The sequence below is a fragment of the Pithys albifrons genome, chromosome 2, assembly GCF_047495875.1.
Source record: "Pithys albifrons albifrons isolate INPA30051 chromosome 2, PitAlb_v1, whole genome shotgun sequence".
In the NCBI taxonomy this organism is placed as follows: domain Eukaryota; kingdom Metazoa; phylum Chordata; class Aves; order Passeriformes; family Thamnophilidae; genus Pithys; species Pithys albifrons.
Window position 1 is genome coordinate 85,306,645 of NC_092459.1, and position 23,973 is coordinate 85,330,617.

Sequence of the window (23,973 nt, forward strand, 5' to 3'; positions counted from 1 at the left end):
ATCTCCTGTCAGGCCTTGCAGCTTTGGGTCCAGCCCTTGTTGATACGTGCCCTGGCAAAGGCAGAGAGAGGCACCTGTGTTTGGAAACACAGCTTTGCTATCGCAGAGTGACTAGGGACAGAGGAAGGGTTGAAAGTCTGTCCCCTCCTTTCAAGCATGTGGAAAAAAAACACCAAACAAGTACAAAAACCCCCACATCTATGCCCATGGCACTATATGCAGCATATTTTTAATTTAGTAAAATAAAAAGAGAAAACAGTTGCCTTGCAAAAGTACCAAAACCTGCTGATTTGTCAGCCAGGTTGTGTTGAGGAGAAAAGGACTGACCAGTAAAACCCAGGCTCCTGGGGAAGAACAGCTTTCACTGCTCCATCATCCCCTGCTGCCTGGGGAGCAGGTGCCCACTCATTCCATCCCCTGCTGCCTGTGGAGCAGGAACAAGGCACCGCAAGAAGGCTCTGCCCCATATCCCAGCCTTCCAGGCACAGCAGGGCTCTGGCCCGGCCCTGGGAAAATCAGGGCCAATGCCTCCAGTTGGCAGGAAAAGAGGGGCTGTTTGTGCTTCTCTGAATGGCAACTGCAAAGCCCAGAAACTGTGGCACTGAGGCACCCCAAGGCGGTGCTGGGGCTTCTGGGCAGTGCAGCCTTTGGCCTATAACAGCAGCACATGTAACCAAAAAGCAACCTAAAAGAACTCAGCAAGCCTTGGAAACCATACTGGCCAGCTTCAGGCTCTGCATAAAAATCAGGGCTGAGGGAAGCAAAGAAAAGCATCTTGGAGCAGGCGCAAAGAGCTGATAAACTGGGAAGTACTGGATTTCACTGCAGAGTGCCCTCCCAGGGCAGATGCCAGGCTAGGAGTCATTCCCTTAGGCTGTGCCTGTACTACCCAGGAGGCCCTCCTGGGATGGAGGCTGAGAGCTCCCCACCCTTGGGATGGGCTCAGCTTGGGACTTGCCTCACCACGAGGTGTTTCAAAAAGAAACCTAGTGTTTGCTTGCCCTGTCCTCCTGCTCTGTAGTACTAACAGAAATTGAGGAGCATTAGCCAGAGGCAAGACAGTGCCAAGGAAAGGAGTTCCCTTGTTCAGCAGTGACTTTAGGGAGAAGCCACAAGACAGAGGTGGGACAGGTGTACCACCAGCCCCATGCTGGTGTGCCCCCAGGCCTATGCCTTGGCTGTATGTCTTTGACCTATTAAGGCAAATGGAAGGGTTTAGAGCTGCAGCAGCCCAAAGCATTTCCTGGGCTTGTTCCAGCCCCTTCCCCAGGAAAAGCAGGTGGAAAACTGAGTCACCAGTCCTGCCTCTTCATACCCTACCCTGCTCCTCAGTGAGTTCTGAAAAATCAAGTAAGTACCCTTGACCAGAGGCAGGACAGTGGCTATGGCTTAAATGCCATGGCCCCAGCTTCCTTAGACCTTTTGTACAGGGGTCTCTCCTGGTGGGAGCTTCTTACTGCGCTTCTTCATGCGGCTGCGTGCGTAGACACGGAGAAAGAGGGCCATGAAGACAACAGCTATGCCCAGTCCACCCACCACAGTGACAGTGTGCCCATAGATGAGGCAGGAGAGGAGGATGGCAAAGGCCTGTCGGAGTGTCATGATGATGGTGAAGACAGCTGCCCCAAACTGGTTGATGGTGTAGAAGATGAAGAGCTGGCCGCAGGCAGAGCACACAGAGAGCAGCACGGCGTGGGCTGTGAACTCCGAGTGGCGAGCCATGAAGCCTACTGACTCCAGCAAGGCCCCCTGCTCCAAGAGCGAGCCCACTGTGAAAAGGCAGGAGAAAACGTTGACGCCAAACATCATCTGCACAGGAGACATCTTGTAGGTAAAGAGAGCGTCCTGCCAGTTGGAGGTGAAGCTGTCGAAGATGATGTAGCCAGCCAGGAGGACTATGCCAGAGAAAGTTGTGACAGTGGACACGTGCCTGTGTGGAGCACTAGAGAGCAGGAACATGCTGACCCCCACAGAGATGAGGGCAGCAGTCAGGTACTCCCAGTACTCATAACTCTTGCGTGACACCAGTTTGCCCATCATCATCACCGGGATCACTTTGGAGGCCTTGGCCAGCACTTGGGTGGGAAAGCTGATGTATTTCAGTGCCTCATACTGGCACCAGCTGCTGAGGATATTGGAGAGGGAGGCAAAGGAGTATTTGTACATAGGAGCCCCGTGGCGTGGCTGCTTGGTCAGGGCGCAGTACAGACCGGCCACTGTGAAGGCCAGGATGCGGTTCATGAACACTAGGAACTGGGAGTCCTTGAACTTCTCACCAGGGTCCGTTTCAGTGGCACCATACGTTCTGGTCATCACACGTTCCTGGAGGACGCCCCACGTGAGGTAGGAGGCCTGCAAAGCAGGAGTAGCAGAGGGAGAGTCGGGATCTGCAACAGCAGCTGCCAGCAACCACAGGAAGAACAGACCCCAGGAGATCCTTGCTTTCCCCAGTTTTGCCTCATCCTCTGCACAGCAATACTTCCCTGAGACACGTGGGAGAGGGGGACACCCTCCACTCCACCCCTCTGAGGGAACCTGCTGTCCCATGTGGTTACAACCAGGAACATCCTGTTCCAAACAGAACCTGCTCAGTGTACAGAGGGGAAAAGCTCGCAATGCAAACATCCCAGCAGAGAGCAAGCAGTTATCCTTTAAGCTGCTTTAAATCCTGTGGAACCAGACTGACAGAATCAGGGAATGTTACTGATAGAGAGCTCTGCTTTTGGTGCCAGCTCCCTGCGGCAGGTCCTGGCAGCTTTCCCAGTGGCTCTGCATTGGTTTTCATTTCCAGCTCCCTAGGCCTGGCTTTTCCAACCAAATCAATTCTAATTTCAAACCCAGCAAACACAAGTGTCCACCAGGGATAACCATTCTTCTGGCTGTCACCTCTGATACTTCTGGTGCAACAATACCAAGCCCCTCACAAAAGTAATGCAGACTTCCTCTCACCACACATTTCCTGAGAAACTAAGACACAGAGATGGAAGGACTTGGTGACCCACAGCAAGCCTGAATGGGCTGGGAGAGTAGGCCAGAGAGTATCTTCTGCTGACTGTGGGACACCTACGTTTTTCTGTCTCAATGCCCACATTACTATTTTCAGTCCTCACACACCCAAAAAGCTGCCCTTCTTAATGATGCTCAGGCTGTAGCTGAGACTTAGGGAAACTAAGATTTAAAATTCCCGTTTATCTGTAGCTGAAATCAGTATATTCTCTCCAGTACTCAAACTCAAGGCAGGATGCATCAGTTCCAGACAGTGACCCAGAGGACATGCTGGGAGATAAGAGGACTCAAACTATCTGCTGATCTGACATCAGGGCCAGAACAAAGGCAGCTCTAACAATCTGCTGAATCATGAAATTTCACAGTTTTCCCTATCCATGAATGTAGAGGACTGTAGTCAGATAGACAGGATGCACCAACCCTGATGACACCAGCTAAATGGACCTCCACAGTCCTTAGATGTGGACTATCCTGATTGAGAAGCTGTGCCCTAGCCTCCAACTGTGCCCTGATCAAGGACAGCACTGCATCCTTGGTTTTCAAAGAACTGATGGTCGCAAACCCATGCCACCTCCTCCTTCCAGAGTGGGATAGCCACACACACATGCACAGGACCCTTACCTGAAGACCAGCAGCACAGAAGAGCAGCTTGAAGACCTGTCGGGCTGTGGAGGACTCTGTGGGCTCTGCTCGGGGTGGCAGGGACCCATCCTCCTGGTGTACAGACTTCACCTCGGAGCCAAACACGCATGATTTGATGACAGGGAAGCAAATGCCTCGACCTGAACAGGGGAAGAGAACGCAGAGATGCAATGATCCTTGTGGGTCCCTTCCAACTCAGCATATTCTGCAATTCTGTAATTATTCACAGCCAGAGCATCAAAAGCTGCACCAACTTAAGAGATAAGGCCCCCCCTTCTTACCGGCCTCCAGATCTGCTGGCATGGGGGCCTCAGAGAAATTTGTTTCAGGGCAGCATGTAGATAGCACTGCGGGGCAGCTCTATGGGCAGGTCAAGCCTGGTCTGACAGCAAGTTGGGGAAACCACTTGAACAGGGTAGAACTGAGGGGATGCAGAGAGCTCAGAGGGAGGCAGGATGTAGAAGGGAAGCTCCTGCCCTTACCTGTCTCCAAGTAGTTCCTTCTCTTGAAGTACTGGATGAGGAGGAATCCTGGCACCACAATACTCGCGTAGCCAGCAGTATTAACAAAGAAACGGAAGAGCCAGAAGTCTCCCAAGGAGTCCTGCAGGGCAGGGGGAATCTCTTCACCAGTAGCCATTGCAGGGAGGGAAGCCAGCACAAGGGGAAGGCAAAATCTGCAGACAGAGGAAGAGGCAGGTGGTAAGCTACTGGTACATGGCCAGCTCAGCTCTGCATGCCTGTAACACCTCTCAGCCAACAGGCAGCACCCAGACCCCACTGAAGGACCACAGTGATGCTGGCAGCATATAAAGTAGGAAAAGCCCTCTGGAGTTGAAAAGGACAGGCTAGACATCTCTGTTTGCTTCTGTTAAAGGCGTTTGCTTTGGAACACGTGGACTTAGAACCTTGGATTCCCAGGATTAGAGAAAACAGTGCTGTGACCATCTGCTTTTGACAACACAATCCAAATGCAAGGAGCACTTCACACCTCACCCTTTACAGGTTAAACTTTAGCAGGCTCTTGGGTGGCAAAAGAAAAGATTACTGAATGGAAAAATCAACTCCTATCTAGCAGCTCATGTTTCAAGCCTTTGGCTATGTGCAGCCCTCGTCTGGGAACAAACAGTTCAGAACTTTCCCCTCCAGTTGCACCAGGTGAATGGAGGAGAGGCAGAGGTTTGGCCAGCCTCCCCCACCTCTCCATGGAGCCCCAGAAGGCAGCATGCCAAGGCATTCCCCACAGCTCAGAGGAAATTACCAGGGTTCACCCACTTAGCAGAACAGCCAGAAAGCAAGCCTGAAAAGGAATTTTCCTAGCAGCTGGCTGGTTGGAATTTTACCAGGACTATCCAGTAATGTATAGCTGGTACTCTTCAACTACAGCCATAGGAAGTGACCTAGCTAGCTGTAAAACAGCTTTAATAGTCCTTGAAGGAGTTCTTCCCTCCACTGTCCCCTCCCTCACAGGGGCAAACCTGCAATATTCAGAGGCACCAGGTACTCAACAGAATGAGCAACCAGTTAAGAACTTCCTACACCCAAGGCCACTTGCATCCTGCCATCACACACCAAGCTACAGCTTCCTGCATCAAGATAGGTCTCCCTGGTCCATGCTCCATCCCTGCCAAGTTTCCCCTGTGGAGAAAGCCTTCCAATTGCCTTGGGGGCCAGATAAGTGTGCTGGCTACATTAATACACACCAGAAAAACCTCTAAGCTCCTGTGACTGAAAGGGATAGAGATGTTTTCCCCCAGAAACAAGTGACTCAGAGGAATTTAGGTCCAGTTTAGGGGCATACCTGGCTTAAATATTGTATAGCTGTGACCTTTGGTAGACCTCATACAAAACTCAGAGATTTACAAACTTAAGAGCTTTAAAGGCAAGGAAGTCCCCTGCCATTTCATGAGTGAGCCCTCCCCTCCAACTTCTTGACCCTTTGGGAAAGACCACAGGGGCTTTTCTTATCCTCAGTTGCTGTGACCAGGCCCTTCGAGTCCTACAACCTGACCTAAGCTGAGGCTGTGTTTCACCCAGAAATCTCCCTCCTGTGACTTAAAAGGACACAGAAATTCCCAGCCCAGGGAGAAGTGCAAACAGCTGGGGGTGGATTTCTGTGCCTGCTTACTATTCCCCTCCCACTTTCCCTCCTAGAAAAGACAATGTGGCACATTTATCCCATCTCTCCTGCTGTAGGGGCACCATTGCAGGCTGTACAGGTGCTGTGGGATGCAAGAACAGGGTTTAGTACTGGCACCTGAGGCTGAAGCCGCCCACGTGCTCCTGGGTTTGCCTGTATTAAGTAACCCTGGCTGATGGCAGGGTGCAGAAGTGCTGATGGCTTTTGCAGACGTCAGATACAAACGACAGGGTCGGTTGCTACACTCACGGGCCACGTCTCCAGCTCGACAGGGACCGCAGGCTCCGTCAGCACGACTGTTCCCGCCGGTGCCCGCAGCGCTGCCGTGGGAGGAGAATCAGCTCCGCTCTCTCACAGCGACCGTGAAGAGGAGGCTGTGGAGGGACAATGGCTCTCTCTATGCCTGCGCTAGCAATTCCCAGGCCCCGAGAGCTGACTCAGTGCAGCGGGCCTTGCCCTCCCCGACGAGGCTAGGAAGGAACAGGGACGCCAGTGTTACAGGTAGAGAGCGGGGGGGCCGAGCAGGAGGCATGAAAGGAGCCTCAGTGTGGGACCTGCCGAACAGTCCGGAATCGGGGCAACAAGACCGGCCACTGCTCGCCTGGGCACAGCAAGGGCAGCCCTCTAAGGCACCGCTTCGGAGCTGGGCTGGCACCCAGCCCTCTGCCTGGGATGCAAGACTTGGGTCCCAGGAACGAAAAGGATCCATGCCTACAACGCTGCTACTCTTGAGCGCGTCTCAAGCGCATGGAAGCGCTGAAGTCAAATCCAAGCCTGGAGCTGAGAAGTCCATGGCCCCTGCAAACAGCTCGGGAGGGATGTCGTGCCTGCTCCCTGTCCCTGTTCCCCGCACGCAGCCGGGCCGCAGGGACCGCCTGCCATTGTCCTCCCAGGACTGACCGCGGCCTCTGCCCAGGGGCCACGAGCTGGGGCACCGGGGTCCTGCCCCCGCCGGCCCCGGGGCAACTCCACGCTCCAGGCCGCGGCGGCACCGGGGGATCCCGGCAGGGGAGCCCAGCAGGGACCTGGCTTGGCGTTTCAGGCCTCTCTGCCCCGAGGCTCCGGCAGCTTGTGCCCAGGGGCCGGCCCCGCGAGACAGGCAGCGCCCGTAGCCCCGGAGCCGCCTCCCGCGCGGCGGCCACGTTCGCAGCGAGCGGGTGGGCAGCGCGGCAGGGCCCGACCCCGCGCCCGCCGAGCGGGGCAGCTGCCGCCCGCGGCCCGGCCCGCCCTCCGCGCCCACCTCGGACCGACCTCGCCCACCCACCTGCAGGCCGTCCCCGGCTCCGGCTCCGGCCCGGCCCCGGTCCCGGCCGGCTCCGCTCGGCTCCGCTCCGGCGGCGGCGGAACCCCCGCCCGCTTCGGCGGGCTCGCTCGCGCCCCACAGCGGCCCCTGCCGCTCCGGAGGGGCCGCGGCTGCAGGAGCGGAGAGGGCACCGGGATCACAGAGCCAGTCATTCAGGTTGGAAAAGAATTCTGAGGTCACCGAGTCCAGCGTGTGCCGAAGAGCATAGAATCACAGAATCGATTGGGCTGGAAAAGACCTCCGACATCATCAAGTCCAACCCTTGGTCCAACTCCAGTCCGTATACCAGATCATGGCACTCAGTGCCACGTCCAATCTCAGTTTAAAAGCCACCAGGGATGGTGAATCCACCCCCTCTCTTGTCAGGCCATTCCAATGCCTGATTACTCTCTCTGGAAAGAATTTTTTTCTGATATCCAGCTTCAATTTCCCCTGGCAGAGCTTGAGCCCCTGCCCCCTTGTCCTATTGCTGAGTGCCTGGGAGAAGAGACCAACCCCCACCTGGCTAGAACTTCCCTTCGGCTAGTTATAGAGAGTGATGATGTCCACCAGACCATGGCGCCGAGTACCACATCCAGTCTTTCTTTGAACATCTTCAAATGTTTACAATGGACAGTATCCAATGTCACATCACTCCTTCCGAGGAGGTATTCTTTCTCATGTTCAACCTAAACATCCCCTGGTGCAGCTTGAGGCTATGTCCTCTTATCCTATTGCTTGTTACCTGGAAAAAGAGACCAAACATGATGTGGCTACAACTTCCTTTCAGGTAGTTGCACAGCATGATAAGGTGACCCTTGAGACTCTTTTTCGCCAGATTAAACAATTCCATCTCCCTCAGCTCCTCCTCATAGGACTTGTGCTCCAGACCTTTCATCAGCTACACTGTCCTTCTCTGGACATGCTCCAGCATCTGTGTCCTTTTTGAAAGTGAGAGGCCAAGAACTGAACACAGCACTCGAGGTACAGCCTCACAAGTGCACGTGGACGATCACTGCCCTAGTTTGAATGGCCATACTATTCTGATTCAAGCCAGACACCCTTAAAACTGACCTGTGGCACCCCTCTGGCTCTGCCCTGTGGCTCAGGGCCACCCTCTCCCAGCTGCTAGGCCTGCCCTGAGTACATGTCACAGCTGCCACCAGTGGCAGGCACTGCCCAGGCACTGCAGGGCAGGGTGGGGGTCATGTCCACCCCAGTCCCTGCATGCAGCCCCGGGTATGACTGCAGGGTTGGCTGCAGCCATCAGATGGCCACCCAATAACGTTTTACAAAACATCTTTTTAGAACAAATGATTTTATTTCATAATAACAAAAAGTGCAGATCACTTGTTTCTGCGTTTTTCCTTTGATTCCACCTGCAGACCTGGCACCACTATCCCACTCTGCCCTGCAGCACCTGTCATTCCTGCTTTTGGCAACCTGGCAGTGCCTCATGTCCCCTGTGAAGGTGGTACTGAAGCAGCCACACAGGTTTGCAGCAGGGTTGAGGCCCTGCCAGAAGGTGAGAGGCAAAGATTCAAAAGAAACACAATCTGGCCCAGGGCTGCTGAAGAGACCAGGTAAGCTCCAGAGAACGCTGTGGGGGGTGCCTGTGCTGCTTTCCTGGCAGCATTCTCTTAAAAGAAGGGCATAAGAAGAAAAACGCTCACTCCAGAGCATCCTGGGCAATTGCGCCATCCAGGATTCGTCCAAAACAATAGCAGCTGCTCCCAGGCAACAAGTGGGGAATTTCCCTGGCTGAGGTGGGGTCAGGTGGACTCAATACCTCCATTCCCACAGCACCTTTGGCTGCTGGTTTCCTAACGCTCCTCTGGCTGGAGAGTGGGCAGGGAAGGGTGGTGCACTGAACAACTGAAAGGATATGAAGACAACACTGCCATCTCCTCTGCTTTCAGCCTGGTGGAATCTAAAACCCATGGAAGACCCATGCCTTAAGTTTTTTAATACCCTTCTAAGCCAGGATCTTTTTTTCCTCTTTACAAAAGAGGAAACCACATCACAGTAAAGCAACAAGATGTCAGGCACAACAGCAGAAGCAGTCATCCATAACTTGGTCTTCCAGCATCTCTACGCTCCTTCTTCAGCCCTGCAGCCAGATGCTCGGCAGCACAGCATGGGAATAGAGCACCAGGCTGGGATCCCCCAGTCTCAGCCCTGAGCACTAGAAAGGCTCTGCAAGTGAGGAAGCCCCTATGCTCCTACTCACCTTCTGTGGTGCAAAGGACCAGAGGAAGCAGGCAGACTGGGGAAAGCCCTGCAGCCCTTGTGTCCTGGGCCCCTGGTGTAATGCTCAGCCTCCTGATGCTACAGGTGTGCAGATCACGTGAGACCTCAGGTGCCCACAGCAACAACAAATGTTTATTAGAGTGAGTGTAGACTCTCCTCACCCCACACTTATTCTGATGATGTTTGAGGGTACCAGAGGATGTTCCATCCATCCTACAAAGTGAAAACAAGTCCTCTCCTGCTCCTTCCCTGTGTATGCTGGAGATCCCCACAAGTCAGACCCATGGCCAGGAAGGGAAATTCAGTCCTGCTGCAGTACACAAGATACTAAAAGAAAAGCCTCTCCTGTGTAGTGCTCATAATGACACTTTCTTCCATCTGGGAAGGCAGCCTGAGGCCAAAAAAACTTTTCCAAAGAGCAGAGGGGCAGGGGGATAAGTCTCCCAAAGTGACTGCTCCTACGGAACTGCAGGCAGGCAAGGTTCCAGCAGGCAGCAGGGCAGCAGCACGGAGCAAGGAGGCAGCCCGATGGGCCAAAGGAATCCAGCCACTCATTCAGAGCACACAACAGGCTTCCCTGAGATCTTCAGGTCATCGAAGGGCAGCAAGGCGAGCAGCTGCAAAGGCCAAGGGTACAGATATGTAAGGATCCATGGTTGTGTCTCCACTGAGCTGGGGTAGGGGCCCAAACCTTCCCCCCACCCAGTCCTTCCCTTGGGAAGCGCAAAGAAACCCTGTCTGGGCTTTTCCTAAGGCATGAGGCAAAAGGCCTCCACACGTCCCCCGAGCCAATGCCTGTATCCTACAGGGAAGGATGGGAACAGCTAGAAACTCCTCCTAGGAGCTTCCCCCAAATTATCTGACTCCTGAACCCCGTGACAAGCTGTCAGAGCCACAGGCCTGCCTCCACAGAGACTCACATCGTCATTGCCATCAGCCAGGTCCTGAGCTGTCTCATTCTCCATGTTCCTCAGCAGGGTGTCAGCTCCGGACTGTGAGAGGATGGCAGCAATGGCAGCATCCTTGCGGCCCACGGCCAAGTGGAGTGGGGTGCACCCGTTGTACATCTGGGCATCCACATACGCCCCATTGCGCAGCAGGAACTGGACAGCCTTGCGGTTGTGGCACTCCACAGCCAGGTGCAAGGGGGTCTTCCCGCTTGTACCCTCCTGCAACCCGCAGATCACAAGGGTGTGGGTGTGGGGTCCCCTCAGTCGAGCGCCATAGCACCCACCCACACCCCACTGACAGGGTGCAGAGGGGGCAATCCCCAACCTGACTGCTGTTACAGCTCCCAACAGCCCCTCAAGGACCTTTACTCTCTGCTCCCTCAAAATTCAGTGCCTCCAAGCCTCACAACAGTGCCTGCCCCAAGGCTGAAGAACTGCCCAAGAGAGAGACACACTGGCCTAGTCTTACCAAAACATCACACCATGCCTAGTCTTACCTGAACATCAATGTTGGCACCACTCTCCAGCAGCAGAGACATCATCGGGATGTTCCCCTTCAAGGTGCTGATGTGCAGACAGGACAAGCCTGTGATGGAGAGGCAGAAGCGAGAGCTAGTCAGTCTGGACCACCCCATGGCACACCAATCCTGGCCCCACACCTGCTCTTCTGTGCGCCAGGATCCCTGCATACACAACTCACAGTCTCTGCCCCAGCCTGGCCACCAGCTCTGTACTGGGCTGTCCCCAAGTCTCACCTTGCCAGTTCTGGAGCTGCAGGTCCTGGTGATGCCTGTGGGGCTGAGCCGTGCCCTCCGGTGGAGCTGTGCCCTCCAGCAGCTGCTGGGCACACTGCAGGTGCTGCTGCTCACAGGCTAAGTGCAGCGGGGTGTTACCATTGCGGTCCTGCAGCCCAGGGTTCACTCCCTTGTGGATCAGTGCCTGGATCACGTGGGGCTGCTCTAAGTAGACAGCAAGGTGGAGCGGGGTCTGGAGAGAAATTAGTAAAGAGAAGGATGTCCTGCAGGATATCAGATGCGATGAGCCACACCAGAATACAAGAGCCAGCCTGGCCACACAGGAGACCACCATCCCTGTCCTGAGGTTACATGTGGCTGACACTGGGAGGGTGCAAATGGTTTGCTGTCCCTCTGCACCTCAGCTTAGAGATCATCCATGAGGACAAATCTCACTCACCCACCCGCTGGGGCTGTCTGCAATGTCCTGGGGCCTTGTAAAGGACTTTTTCAGCTCACAGTGCTGGAAGCTGTCCCACCTCTCTCTCAGGGTGTCTCTGCTACCCTTCTTCCCCTCCCTGCAAAGGGGCTGCTCACATGGGAACAGGTGGGGGATCCTGGGGATAGGGCAGATAGATGGGGCACCTATCCAGGGAACAGCCTGTGACACTTCTCTTCCTCCCGTCTTCTGCCTGTCACAACTGCATACCTGGAAAAGATCATTTTGGATCTCCAGCACCTCCCTTGGTAGCTGAGCAATGCAGCAGAGTGCCACAGCTGGGACACAGTGAATAATGGCCAGATGAACCAACCTACAGAGGGGATAAACACGATAGTGGAGAATAAAAACAAAAAATTAGTCCTGAGTGCCATGTTCAGGAGCAGAGATCCTTCACTGCTGCAGAAAGCAATAATCTCCCTGCCCCTTCCCACCAGCTCAGAGTTCCTCCAACCTGTCTTCTCCCTGGGGAAGCTCAGCAGAAGGTCAATGCAGCAACACAGCCTGAGGCTCCCCAGGGCAGTCCTTCATCCTGACCCCAATGAGAAACAGACCCTCCTGTCCCTGCTAAGCAACACAGAGTGCTCCCTAGGACCTAACAGCATGTGTGGAACTGCCACTGCCCAAAGCCAGGCCTCCAACTGGTGCAGGTCCAAAGAGCCTGGGATGTGTTTCCCAGAGCTCAGGGGACAGGTTTGGCAGCTGTGGAGGGAGGTCTACTGCAGCTGCCTGGGAAATTCCAGTTCTCTACTGCCAGCTATGCATTGTACTTCTGCTTTCCCCTCCATGAAGGCAAGCAGCCAGAGCTGGGCAGGAGCTTGATGCTGGTCCAAGCTCACCTGCATGGCACAACCCTTGCATGGTCCACACCAATTTCCTCTTCTCTTCCCCACATCCTTTCCTTCCAGCACTGTTGTGTCAGGGCTGGCACGCAGCCTGCCAGCACAGAGGGACATCAGAGATGCAGCTGTCAGAGCTTGGTGGCCAGCAGGGAGCCCTAGTCCTCAGGACTGTGACTCCCACAGCCATGGGGTGGCCAGGGAGCCTAGAGTCCTCCAGCCCCAAGAAGAGGTTTTATTTCCAGTCAGCCCCTACACAGTCAGAACAGAAGTGAGAGCACAATGGAGGCAGAGCTGAAAGGGAATTTCCAGTCTCCTTCCACCAACCTGCTGTGCTTCCGGGCCCCCTGCACTGAGGGACCATTCTCCCACCACAGAGCTGCCCCACTGGGCCAAAACCCTGGTCACAGTGGGCAGCATCAAGGAACAGGCAGCAGCTCCTGCTCTGCAGAGCATGGCAGGCATGAGCTGGGCCTCCTGCCACCTCCTCACTGCTGTGCTGGAGGCCCTAGTGGCCTCTGGCAGGGATCAGCTCCAACCTAAAGGTTGGGCTCTAGCAAGCTCCTGCCACCCATGCTGCTTTGGTTGAGGCAGACAAGGCTAAGGGACGGAGGGTGAGAGCTCTGCCAGCCTTGGAAAGACACCCCACTTGCTGGACAGCCCAGCTTTGGGAAACCATTTGTGATGCAGGGGATAGAGAGCATCCCTCCACAGGCAGGAGAGCAACACTTGGCCCCAAACCATTGCAAAAAAGAAGAGGGGTTGGGGCTGTCTTCTCACCAGTTGCAGCAAGGATATGACTGTGCTGAGCTCAGGGGCCAGTCCCCAAAAATGTCCTTTATTCATCTCCTCCCAAGTGCTGCTCAAAGGTCAAGCCAGCACCTGGGACCCTAGGCACCTCCAGCTGAGCCCCAGTTTTGAAGGCAAAACAAGGTCAGTTCCTCTCCACCCTGCTGCCAGGAGAGAGGCTGTGCCTCACAGGAGAGGCTTTGTCCCCGGGGAAGCTTCAGGTCATGCAGCAGCAGGGAATTCCCCACTGGAAGGAGGGGCCACCCACATTTGCCTCTGCACAGCCGGGGGGGGCACCATCACCACCAGAGCTCCCAGGACAGGGGGTGGGGCTGCAAGAAGCAGCCATGCAGCACCACAGGCAATCACCCTGGGTGGACCATTGGGCAGAGGCACAGCCATGGGGCCAAGCTGCAAGAATACCTCTCCCCTCATCAGGCTTTTGCTGACCCTATCATGGGTTTGATCCAAGCAGGGAGACTCCCTGCTCGGTTTTGCATCAGGCCCCCAGACACCTATGCTGACGTGTCCTCTACCGATTCACAGGGACAGCCCCTATTTCTCCAAACCTGCTCCCAGGCACCACATGCAGGAGCAAGCCACAGGATATGCCTTTTTCAGGTATGGCAGAGATAACACTGCTCAGACAGGGGACTTTCCAAGGCAATACAGCTTGAACTTTAAACCACTGCTGCTTTCACTTTCCAGAGCCACTCTGGGCTCCCAGGGGAGAGAGCACTGCCCAGGGTTGTGTCCCACAGAAGCCAGCCCTTGTACCCCAGGAATCCCCCTGGCCCCTCTGCCACTACCCACACCACACCACACTGTCACATGGGGACAAGTGGGGCAGTCACCCTGGGGAGGTGGAAACCCCCAGGCAGCCCTCCACCACTGGTACCTCACTCTTCCTTGCACGCCTTTGCAGTTCAACAAGGCAGTGGAGCTGCTCGGGTCTGGGCAGTCACTGAGCAAGCTTGGGCATCCATGATGCAGAGCTGATGGGGGTGACCAACCCCACATGGCCAGAGCTCAGGCTTTCATCTTGCAGTTGAGATGTACCTGCTTTGTAGGACTGCTTTCCCCCCTCTCCCATCCTTCTCCACCGGGGTGCAGCCTCCTCCTGTGCTCTCATTTCTGCATTTGTTCCCGCCTTTCCTCATTGCCAGCCCTCAACTTCCTGAAATGGCTGCAAGAACCGTGAGCTACTCAGGGGAATCATGGCAGGGCCAGCGGGCTGGGATGAGCCCACCAAGAGCATGTGTGCACTGAGGCACTTGGTGCCATGGGCAGTGATACCAACCAGCAATTGGGATTGTCTTCTGCTAACTCAGGAAACCTCCTACACTCAGGAGACCTGAGGCACAGGCATCATGCCAATCTCCCATTTCTTTTGGCTGAGGCTACAAGCACTACTCTCTCTGTGCCATGGCAGCTGCAGACGGGTTGCTGCTCTGTGCTGACATGGAGTGTGCACAGCTGAGCCCCAGAACCAGGGCATGGTGACGGAGAGATACCTGCTCACTGCAGGACACTGCTCCTCACCCAGACTTTGCCAGAACAAGCCCTCCACCCTGCCATGCTCAGACCCTTGCCCTTCCCTGGCCTGCCTGCACACCTCTCCTGTGCCTTCCTCTGCTTGCCTCCTCCCTACCTCACCATGCTCCTGCCTGCAAGTTTTCCTTGCTGCAGCCAGGGTAGTGGGTGCCCAGAGGGAACTTTCAGAAAGGGCAACAGGGAGTTTTGGAAAGGGCAAGGGTTGGAGGAGCTGTGGGCAGGGGAAACATGGCAGGAGTACAGAGTGCCGCGTTCATTCTCAGCTTTTCCACTTGCTCACCAGCATGAAAGGACTCAGTGCTCTGAATCACTAAGGTCCCATGGGCACAGGACATTCCTGGCACGAAGTGATCTAGCTGTCATTAGAGAGATAACAACCCTGGAGCAGAGCGATTGGGGCTATCCCTGGGGATGTCCCTTGGTCTGAACATGCCAAGCCCACAGTGGTCCTAGTTTAGGCACAGTGCTGTCCATCTCCAGCTTCTGCGTCACCTCAAGCATCCAGTAGGAAAGTTTACACACATGAGCATTGGAGGCAGGAGAACAGGGTAAGGCGGATATCCAGCTCTGACACACAAGCAGAACTGATAAAGTCCCACCAGTTCTCTGGCTATCCTTTTCCACCTCTCTAGAAAAGGGTCTGACCATGCAGATCCCCCATCTGTAGAGCAAGACACATTGTCCTCAAAGCAGCCGCTCCCTTCACCATTTCACACCAGAACCACCTAAGACATGGGATAAAGCATTCAGTTGAATTTGTTTTGACAAATTGTTCTCTCTCTCTAGATAAGGTCCCAGTCTGCAGAAACAGCTCACTCCCGGCATCTTATTTTGGCTGAGTGGAGCATTAGGAAATCATGCAAACAATTCACATGAGAAACTTGTTCAGGGGAGGAAATGGCCCCAGCAGCAAAAGAGAGGAGAGCGAGGGAGGAGGAAAACAGCAGGGGGAATTCCACGCTTACCCTACTCTCCTGTTCCAGGCCTGTAACCTGCACTGCTAACCGCTTCCTCAGCCATCAGTATGAACCTCTGCCAGCAGGCTTAGCCAGCACAGCTCCATCCTGTCCTGCAGCCCTGAGCCAGCCCAGCCGGGCTCCCTTCCTCCCCACATATCGAAGAGATAGTGCCCTGTTCCATAAAGCTATTCCAGTTGCCCTCTGGCAGCTCCAAACAAACAGTGGATCCCATCTGGCTGCGGACTTATCCCCACATCCTGTATTCCCACCCTGGGTCTCCTTTCTGCAGGTTTTTTCTCCACTTCCCTTGGAAAGGCACAGCTTGAATTTCCATGGAGAGGGGATGGGACAGGACTAGAAGGAGGTTGTGTCTAGTGGGATGCAAAGCCCCTTCAGCAACAGTGGGTTCAGCACATTCTTAATCTCTAGTCTGGGCAGCAGCTTCTTCCCAGACTGCTGCTCCTGGAGCCAGAGGGAGGGGTGGCAACCAACACATGAGCAGAGGAGACAGCCTCATCTTTCTTGGGGTGCTTTGCAAAAGGTCTAGTCTGGGTGCTTGTGAATGAGGGGTGCTGGAGGCTGACTGTGGGAAGCAGTACTGTGAGAGAGCTGTGGACATCTCATTTTTCAGTGAGGTGGGGAGGAAAGGGAGGAAGGTAGGGAGATGAAGGTGCCCCGACAGCACCTCTGGCCTCACACCCTCTACACTGCACCCACACATTTGAGAATTTTGCTCCATTTCTGAGCAGATGGTGGGTCTGGGATTACAGAAGCACTAAACACCAGATGCACGTGGACTGCTCCCTGCAAAACAAGGGGTCTGTCCCGCTCTACCAGTGCATGGATGGGCCAAGCCAGAAGGCAAGTCAACCCATCCTAGCAGGTGCCAATCAGTCTGGGAAAGGACAAACAATTGCAGAAGCAGCAGCAAACATCCCAAAAGGTCCACTGACCACAGTAAATCCATTTCAAACAGAACAAACTCCCACTCTCACTCATTAGGAGACAAATACATTCTACAGTTTCTGTACACACAGGGATATCTAGAGGTCAGAACAGCCTCTTACAAGAGGACAGTGCCTGGACTTTGCCAGAGCCTGTACAACACACTCAAACAATCATTTACAGCCCTGCACATATCCTCACTGCTTCACAATTTTCTCTTAATGAGGCACAAGCTGTGGGTCTACAAGACCTCAGCCCCCCCGCTTCAGCTCTGTATCTGCCCCAGTCAGAGGGGCTTCCCAACTCTGTGACACAGAGAACATCCTACTCAGCTCACCGAGAGGCGCCCTGTAACCACTCTCACAACTCAGACCCTACAGCCTCTCATCCTACACAGTCACATCCGATTCCTCATTTATTCACATTACACTAAAAAAACCAAACCCAAACCAAGAAAAATTATACATTTCTTTGTGTAATTTAGCTGAGCTCAACCCCTTCCCAGCAGCGTCCAAGCCTGCCTCCTGCAGAGTGCAAGGACTTTAAATCCTCCCCATCTTGGCTGATCTGTTACAGCCAGGCATCAGGCTTCTGCATCCCAGGACATGGAAATTTCCAGCCATTCCTTCCCTTCTCCTGTGCTGAAGTTCCCTCTGTCTCTCCCTAGCTCCAAGGCAAACCTGGGCAGGCGGAAAGTCTGAAGAAATTTCCTCCAAGCCAGGCTGAAGTAATTCAAACAGAGAAAAAAAACCTCTTCTTGCATGCACAATCTGAGAAGGCTGCAAGGACCTACCCACTTTACACCCAGGCTGTATGTGTGTGACCCCTGCAGCAGCCAGCATCCCAAAGGAACTTGTGCAGAGCTTCCTGCCCTTGCTTGGAGGGACATCAAGCCCTCCACTGTTTACCAAACTCTTGATCACACACAGAGGAAGAACCCAGAGTCCAGGGACAGGGTAGCTGGACACAGGAAGTTCTCTTCTTCCCGCTAGACCCATGATAGGACTCACCTTCTCTGCCACACAATGGCAGAATGCTATGGAGCACCCGGGAATGGACTTGAGTCCTGGCAATCAGGGAAGGAAGTTTCCAAAGCCCCTCTGGTAAAACCAAGAGCATTCCCACCTCCCATTAACTATGGCCATCCCACTGCTGGGCAGCCTTCAACAGCCCAGCCCACCAAAGCAGCAGGACTCCCAGCCTGACCAGCAACCACATGTGCTCTCTGCATCGGACTTCTTTAATCCCAAGTCTCTCCAGTACTCTGCTTCTTTTTCCTTCTTTCACAGTGATCTCCCCTTGCTATCACACACAACATTTCCCCAGGTACACACATTGGGATGCAGGGCTACAGGGGTTCAGCAACACCCCTGGTCAGCAGGGCAAGCACTGAGCAAGCAGCCATGCTGGAATGGACAGCCTGCATAGGGACAACCTCTACATTGGGGAAGAACTCTGGCACAGGGCCTCAGGAGTTGGGAGGGTTATGACTGGCACATGCTGGTGTATAGTTAGAAGTGATTCCTCAAGATAGGCCTTCATGTTCAACACTACCCAAGCATGCGAGGGCTCAGCAGAGAAGGTCACTTTGCTACCAAAGAGAGGAGAAGAGCTCAGACACCACCTCCCATGGGGCTCCAATTTTACTTGATTGACTATCCCCAAACCCTTGATAAGGCATCTAAGCCTGCGAGTCACTGGCACGTGATTTCTTATCAGCAGATGGGGCAGCACTTGTCTCTAGTGGAAGGAGGAAGTCAAGCTTCCTCTGCTCCCCTCCCTCCCTGAAACATGCACCCAACCAAAACCACTCAGTCCCATTTTCCATCTGAAGGAGGCAAAGTCTCTCTCCTGTGACTGAGCTGGGGTCCCCCGACCTTCACCTCCGCAGAGGGACTGCACTGCTTTGCATACAGAGCCCCATGCAGAAGACAGTCACCCTCCTGTGGGGGTGCAGCCCCCAGCCGCTCCATCACTCTGGTATCAGGTACCAATGGCATGAATTGGCATGTGGCCCAAGGACCAGTATGGGCACAAAGGAAAACATGTTTTCTTAAGATAGTCCTAGAGGAAACACTGCTTAATTTTGCACTCATGAATCAACTCTGCCTCGTCAGAGCTGGCAGAGGCCGACATAAGCCCAAGCAAACAGGGAGGTCTTCCCTTGTGCTGGAACACAACAGGTCCCATCACACCCCGTTCCACCTCAAAGCCACCACAGCCACACCTTCCCCAGGATGCTGGACTTGTGTATCTACCTGTTGTGGCTGAGAAAGAGGGACTTTCTTTAGCAAATCCTAACAAAGATTAAGGTGCTACGGTGACTGGGTCACAGCTGCCTGCAGCCTGAGCTAGCCACGTCTACAGCTGGAAAGCCCCTCTCTTCACTTCCATGCAGAGCAGTCCCATTGGGACCCAATTCAGCAGAAAAGGAGCTTGTTTATACAAAAGAGATGGATACTTGGAGGAGTACTGGGTCACAAGAAAAAGATGGATGCTTGGAGGAGACCATTTGAGCTTGAGTGCACAGGGTTTAGTCTCTATCTGGCCACAGAATAAGCAGGATACATATCACTGCCCTAAGTGCTCCCACCATCTTCTGCCTGCCACCCCACTCCTCATCCTTGACCTCTCCTGCCCTGACAGCTCAACCACTCTCTTTTCAGAACTGATGCGCCAGTGACCAGTTACTGCAGCTCTGACTTCCCTGAGGAGGAGGGGCTGCCAGTGGTACTGAGGAGATGTGGAATGGATAACATTTGGGCAAGTAATTCTTGGAAGACAGCACCCACACATTTCACTAGCCACTACACCCCCATCTTCCCTGTTGGCCATTTCCTTCCTGCCAAAGCAAGACTCCTGCTAATTTTGAGCAAAGAAAGAGCCAGTTTTAGCCACATTGCTTCATCCTGCCTGGGATGACACTCCTCTCCTGTAGAGGCAGGCAGGGAGGTATCCAAGGAGGATCCTGTTGATACTCCAACCACCCAAGCACGTGCTTCTCACCTCTGCTTTCACCTCCTGTATTTCCTCCATAAGTGCCAGGCAGACAAACACAGGGACACCTTGGGATGGCAGAGGTGGGTAACCCTGAGTGAACTATGGACAATGAAGATTTTTGTCAGATGGAGAGCCAAGACTTTTGTCAGCTCCTTTTGTGCAAGCCTAGTGCTCCTCTGCCCTCTGGACTAGCCAGAGTACCTGGGGAAACAGGAACCAGTTGGCCAAACCCCCTGAACTTTCTGTATTTTCAGAATTAAAATTACAGTTAAGTGTTGTGGCCCAAGTCTTCTGAAATATAATGACAGTATGATTTTAATTCTCTGCCTGGAGCTGTTTTGTGGCAGACATTAAAAAAGGCACACAAGGAAATGCACTGCTGACAGAGATGAAAAGAAGAAAAGAAGTTGATGAGTTTGTCTGGCTGGATGAAAGGGATGTAGCCTGTGGCCATCTGATCCCTTTCTCTGGAGACCTTCTGTCACTGGATGAGCAATTGCTCCACAGACTTTACTATCAGCCCTGACTTGTTTTCATATACAAACCCACTGGCAGTTCAATGAATCTCTGGGTGCTCACAGCCCCCATTTGCATCGACCCAAGTGGCGGATGTTCAGCACTTCTAAATATAAATGCCACCTACCTCTGCCACAGGGTCAGGAGGAAAGACAAGAATAGTGGAGGCACAAATCCACAGCCTCACCATTCTAACCATAAGAATAGTTTGTGGTTTTTCCCACCAGTGGAAGTAGATTCCAGGAAAGCAGGCTCCTGTGCAGACATGGCCAGCCCAGAGCTGTACCACCAGGAGACCTTTTGCTCCCACCCTCACTCTTTACAGATTTCCTGTTCTGAACTGCACTGTCAGAGAAAACAAGAGTAACAGCAACTGTTTTGGGGACCTCTCCAAGAGCCTCTCCTGCCCACAGTAACCAAGACACCACTGATTAACGTTTCCCTCGTTAATAAGATGTTTGCATTGGGTCTCTCCAAGCAAGTCTGACAGGCAAAGGGCTCAGCTCCCAAACAACACAGTCCCAAGCAGTAAGAGCATCTCTAGGCAGCAGCATCTATGGGGTTCACTAAAAATATTGAGTGAGGCGCCCTGGGCACACCATGATGGACAAGCCCAGGGGGCTTTCTGAAGCATTACTTCCACAGTTCAGATTAAAAGACCCCTGGCTCTCTCAGTGGGCACTTTGGCTCTAGCATTACAACTGGGAAAATTGGTGTAGCTGCTTCATGCTGAGGAGCCCCAGAACCAGTCTGTAGATAGGACAGGACTAGAAAGTCTGGCTGAGGAACATGGGAGGCTGTGTTTATTCTAGCCTTGCCTGACATGAGACTTACAGCCAATCCTTAGAGCAGATCGCACAGTAAGCATTAATGAACTAATTAGCAGAAGCACAGACTCCTTCCTAACCAGGAAGTAAACACTCAGGCTGTCTCCCAGCTCATCTTCAGCTTCAATCCAGATGTGCTCTACCAGACAAGGCCAGTGGCTTCTTGCTGCTACCACTTCTGAAGACATTTGTTTGCTCATGTCAGTGCCTCTCAGTTTCTCTTCCTCTTCCACCATTACTCAGTATTAAACTCAAGTCTGGGTTTGGGGCAAAGCTTTGCCTTCAACTGTGAGAATGTTTCGCTCATGCTCTGTGTGTACACTCATGATGAAAACCTTCCATCGAGGGAATGTACAACAAGAAAAAACAGTGTGATTAGCTGAAGGCAATTACCAGAAGTCAAACCAAATAGGTCTGGCGTGATGCCTTTGTATTTGAGAGGGCATTACGGATGTGGGCAGCCCCCCCCCCCCCCCCCCCATTAAGAGAAGCACTTGTCTTCGTCACAGAGGCTCAGGAGGGCAGCCCCATATCGAAGTGTGCGTCACAACTGTGCCAAAAGCTGCAGCTCTGTGGGCAGGTTAGCAAAGTAAGGCGATTCCCACCATAGTTCTTAGGTTGCTCAGTTGAACAGTGCCTAACAGCCTAACACAACCATCCCAAGGTCTTGCCCTGCATAGTCAACCTTGTTTCAGGTCTTGCTTATGTGCCATCTCACGCAGCCAAGCCTCCCCCACTGGGGAGGAAGGATTGCATTCTCTGGAGAAGAGACAGTGGGGGCGCTTGATTTGCTCCCCCCCCCCCCCCCCCCCCCCCCCCTTTCTGTGTGCTGGCAGCCCCGTAGCAAGCAGAACCTGGCTTCCTATGGAGGTCCATTCTGTGCCATGTAGCCTGGGCTACATTTTTTTCTGCTCACTCTGCTGGACCTGGCTCAGATGGCCCTGAGGCAGGTGAGGTAGTCACCCACCCAAACCTACACCCGGGTGCCTAGCATCCATGCACAGCACAGCAGGGTGGGAGGCGCTCCGGACAGGGGCCTGGGGAGTGCCTCACAGCCCGGCTGCACGGATGCTTCTCGGGAGAGGGATGGGGAGCACGGCGGATTCAGCCTGGCTTATGTTTAGGCTCTCTGCGAGAAGCCAGGCCCCGGCGCTGGCGGGGCCGGCGCTCGCAGCTCCCCGGGGGTCACTCACGTGTCTCCGTCCTCCGAAAGGTAGGTGAGCGCCTGCAGCTGCTGCCGGCTGAGCCCCTCGGCCGGTGGCGGCGGATCCTCGGGACGGCTCCCCGGAACCGCCGGCAGCTCGGACAGAGCCTCAGGAAGGGCGCCGGAGCCGTAGGTGGAATCCAGCCGCTCCTCGGCTGGGGCAGTCTCGGCGAGGGTCTCGGGGGCGGCGGGAGGGACCTCGGGGGCCGCGGGGGTCTCCCTGCCGCCCGGCAGCGAGCGCAGCGACTCGATGCCCGAGTCGCACTGCCCGTCCTCTCCCTCCCAGCCCGCCACTTCCTTGCGGCACTCGCCGCCCGCCGCCCGCGACATGGCTCAGCGCCCGCCGTCCGCTTGCCCCGGCCCGGGTCCCGGCCCCGGTCCCGGCGCCGGGGGGCTCATGGCCGGAAAGCCAGCGAGTGGCGCCCGGCGCAGAGTCCAAGGCGCGGCGGCTCCGCCTCCGCCGCCTCCTCCTTCTCCTCCTTCTGCCCCTACCCGCACTGAGTCAGCCGCGCCCGGCCCCGCCTGCCCGGGATTCCCCTCGCCGCCTCCCCGCCGCGGAACAACGAGGAGCTGCCTCTCCCAGCCCGCTTTGTACGTGGAGGGCGCAGAAGCACCACGAGAGAGAAAACCCAGCCGTGGGCGCGGAACGCGAGGAACGGCAGCACGGGGAGCGCAGGGGAGCGAGGTGGCCACGCTACTCTTACCGACGCCGGGCAGTACGTGCCGGTGTATTCTGGCCCTACCTCCTCCCCTGCCCAGTTGGTTAGGGTTCTTTAAATAGCAGACAGGTTTGCCAGGGGTGGGAGAGGGACTTGTCAAACCAGGTGGTGCGTGGGGTGAGGATGCTGTTGGCGTGTGCAGGTGCTGACTGATCCGCAGGCTCTGTGGGAATCGATATGGTGGATGTCACTTACTGGTAGCAGAGATAGGTGTGAAAAAGAAGTTTGCTTTTCGCACATATATGGATTAAACCATTTCACCCACCAAGACATCTCATCTGTCCTTCCTATAGAAGCAAAGGGAAAGGTGAAGTCACTGCAGCTGGCTGTACAAGCCTCTTGGTTCCAGCCCATTCCCACCACCTTTCTGTGTTGCAAATAGAAAGCCCAAAGCCCAGAGTGGCTGCCCAGGCTCACACAAGAGCAGCCAAGACACAGAGATCAAAGATGAAAATAGTCAAACGAAGGCCCAGGTCACTTGCCTGTGAATAAGTGACCAGCCTGCATTTCAGAGCTCTCCTTCCAATGCCTGCTGCATCAGAGCTGCTCATGAAAAATGCCTCTGACCAGGCAGAGAGAAAGGTTTGGGAGTATGGGGGCAGTACGAGAGAGGCAGGTATGTCTCTTTTGGCATCAATAGCTTCCAGTCATAAGTTTTCCTCCCACGCTCAAGATCTGTTTCAGTGTCTCCAGTTGTGTCCCTGGCACTACCTACCTGCAAGACTACAATTACTAAGGGAAAGGAGCTTCTCCCACATCTATCAGCTCTGTCCAACACTGGGTGGGGATCTGGGCCATATATCTATGCCACTCCCTCTCACACCCTGGTGGTGGCTGCATCCCACCTCTACCTGTAGCTGTTGTTCCTGACCACCACACAGAATCTCTATTCTTTCACCTTTCCATACTCAACTGCTACTAGGTTACCCATCAATTACCTTCCAAATTTCCTTTGCCATTTTTTTTCTAGTAACATAGTAGATGTTATTAGAGATGCAGCTTCATTATGTTATGGTTCCTTGTACACTTTTTTATGAATAAAATGAAGTATTGGGAGAAATCTACTTTGGTCAAATCAACACAAACCTGTGCGGTGGTGCATAAAGATTTCATTTTTCT

The 23,973-nt window shown here is 54.3% G+C and overlaps 2 protein-coding genes across 5 annotated transcripts; both read right to left on the reverse strand.

The window, feature by feature from the left end:
- Window positions 1-212: 212 nt before the first annotated feature.
- Window positions 213-7,456, reverse strand: SLC35B2 (solute carrier family 35 member B2). Of its 4 annotated transcripts, none has more exons than XM_071576391.1 (5): window positions 7,052-7,141; window positions 6,037-6,161; window positions 4,131-4,324; window positions 3,628-3,788; window positions 213-2,352 (listed from the first exon to the last, which is right to left on the reverse strand). In XM_071576391.1, exons 3-5 carry the CDS (start codon window positions 4,285-4,287, stop codon window positions 1,414-1,416), a joined length of 1,257 nt encoding a protein of 418 aa, XP_071432492.1. In that variant the 5' UTR covers window positions 4,288-4,324; window positions 6,037-6,161; window positions 7,052-7,141; the 3' UTR covers window positions 213-1,413. The 4 variants fall into 4 exon arrangements, with proteins under 4 accessions (XP_071432492.1, XP_071432483.1, XP_071432499.1 ...); XM_071576382.1 differs by having other exon boundaries at window positions 5,905-6,161; XM_071576398.1 differs by having other exon boundaries at window positions 5,905-6,257; window positions 7,052-7,135.
- A 1,973-nt stretch (window positions 7,457-9,429) lies between these two features.
- On the reverse strand, window positions 9,430-22,629 carry NFKBIE (NFKB inhibitor epsilon). Its single transcript, XM_071576525.1, has 6 exons — window positions 22,125-22,629; window positions 11,713-11,815; window positions 11,025-11,256; window positions 10,767-10,855; window positions 10,240-10,488; window positions 9,430-9,936 (listed from the first exon to the last, which is right to left on the reverse strand). The coding sequence occupies exons 1-6, from the start codon at window positions 22,463-22,465 to the stop codon at window positions 9,871-9,873; spliced, it is 1,080 nt and encodes a 359-aa protein (XP_071432626.1). The 5' UTR covers window positions 22,466-22,629; the 3' UTR covers window positions 9,430-9,870.
- Window positions 22,630-23,973: the final 1,344 nt, after the last annotated feature.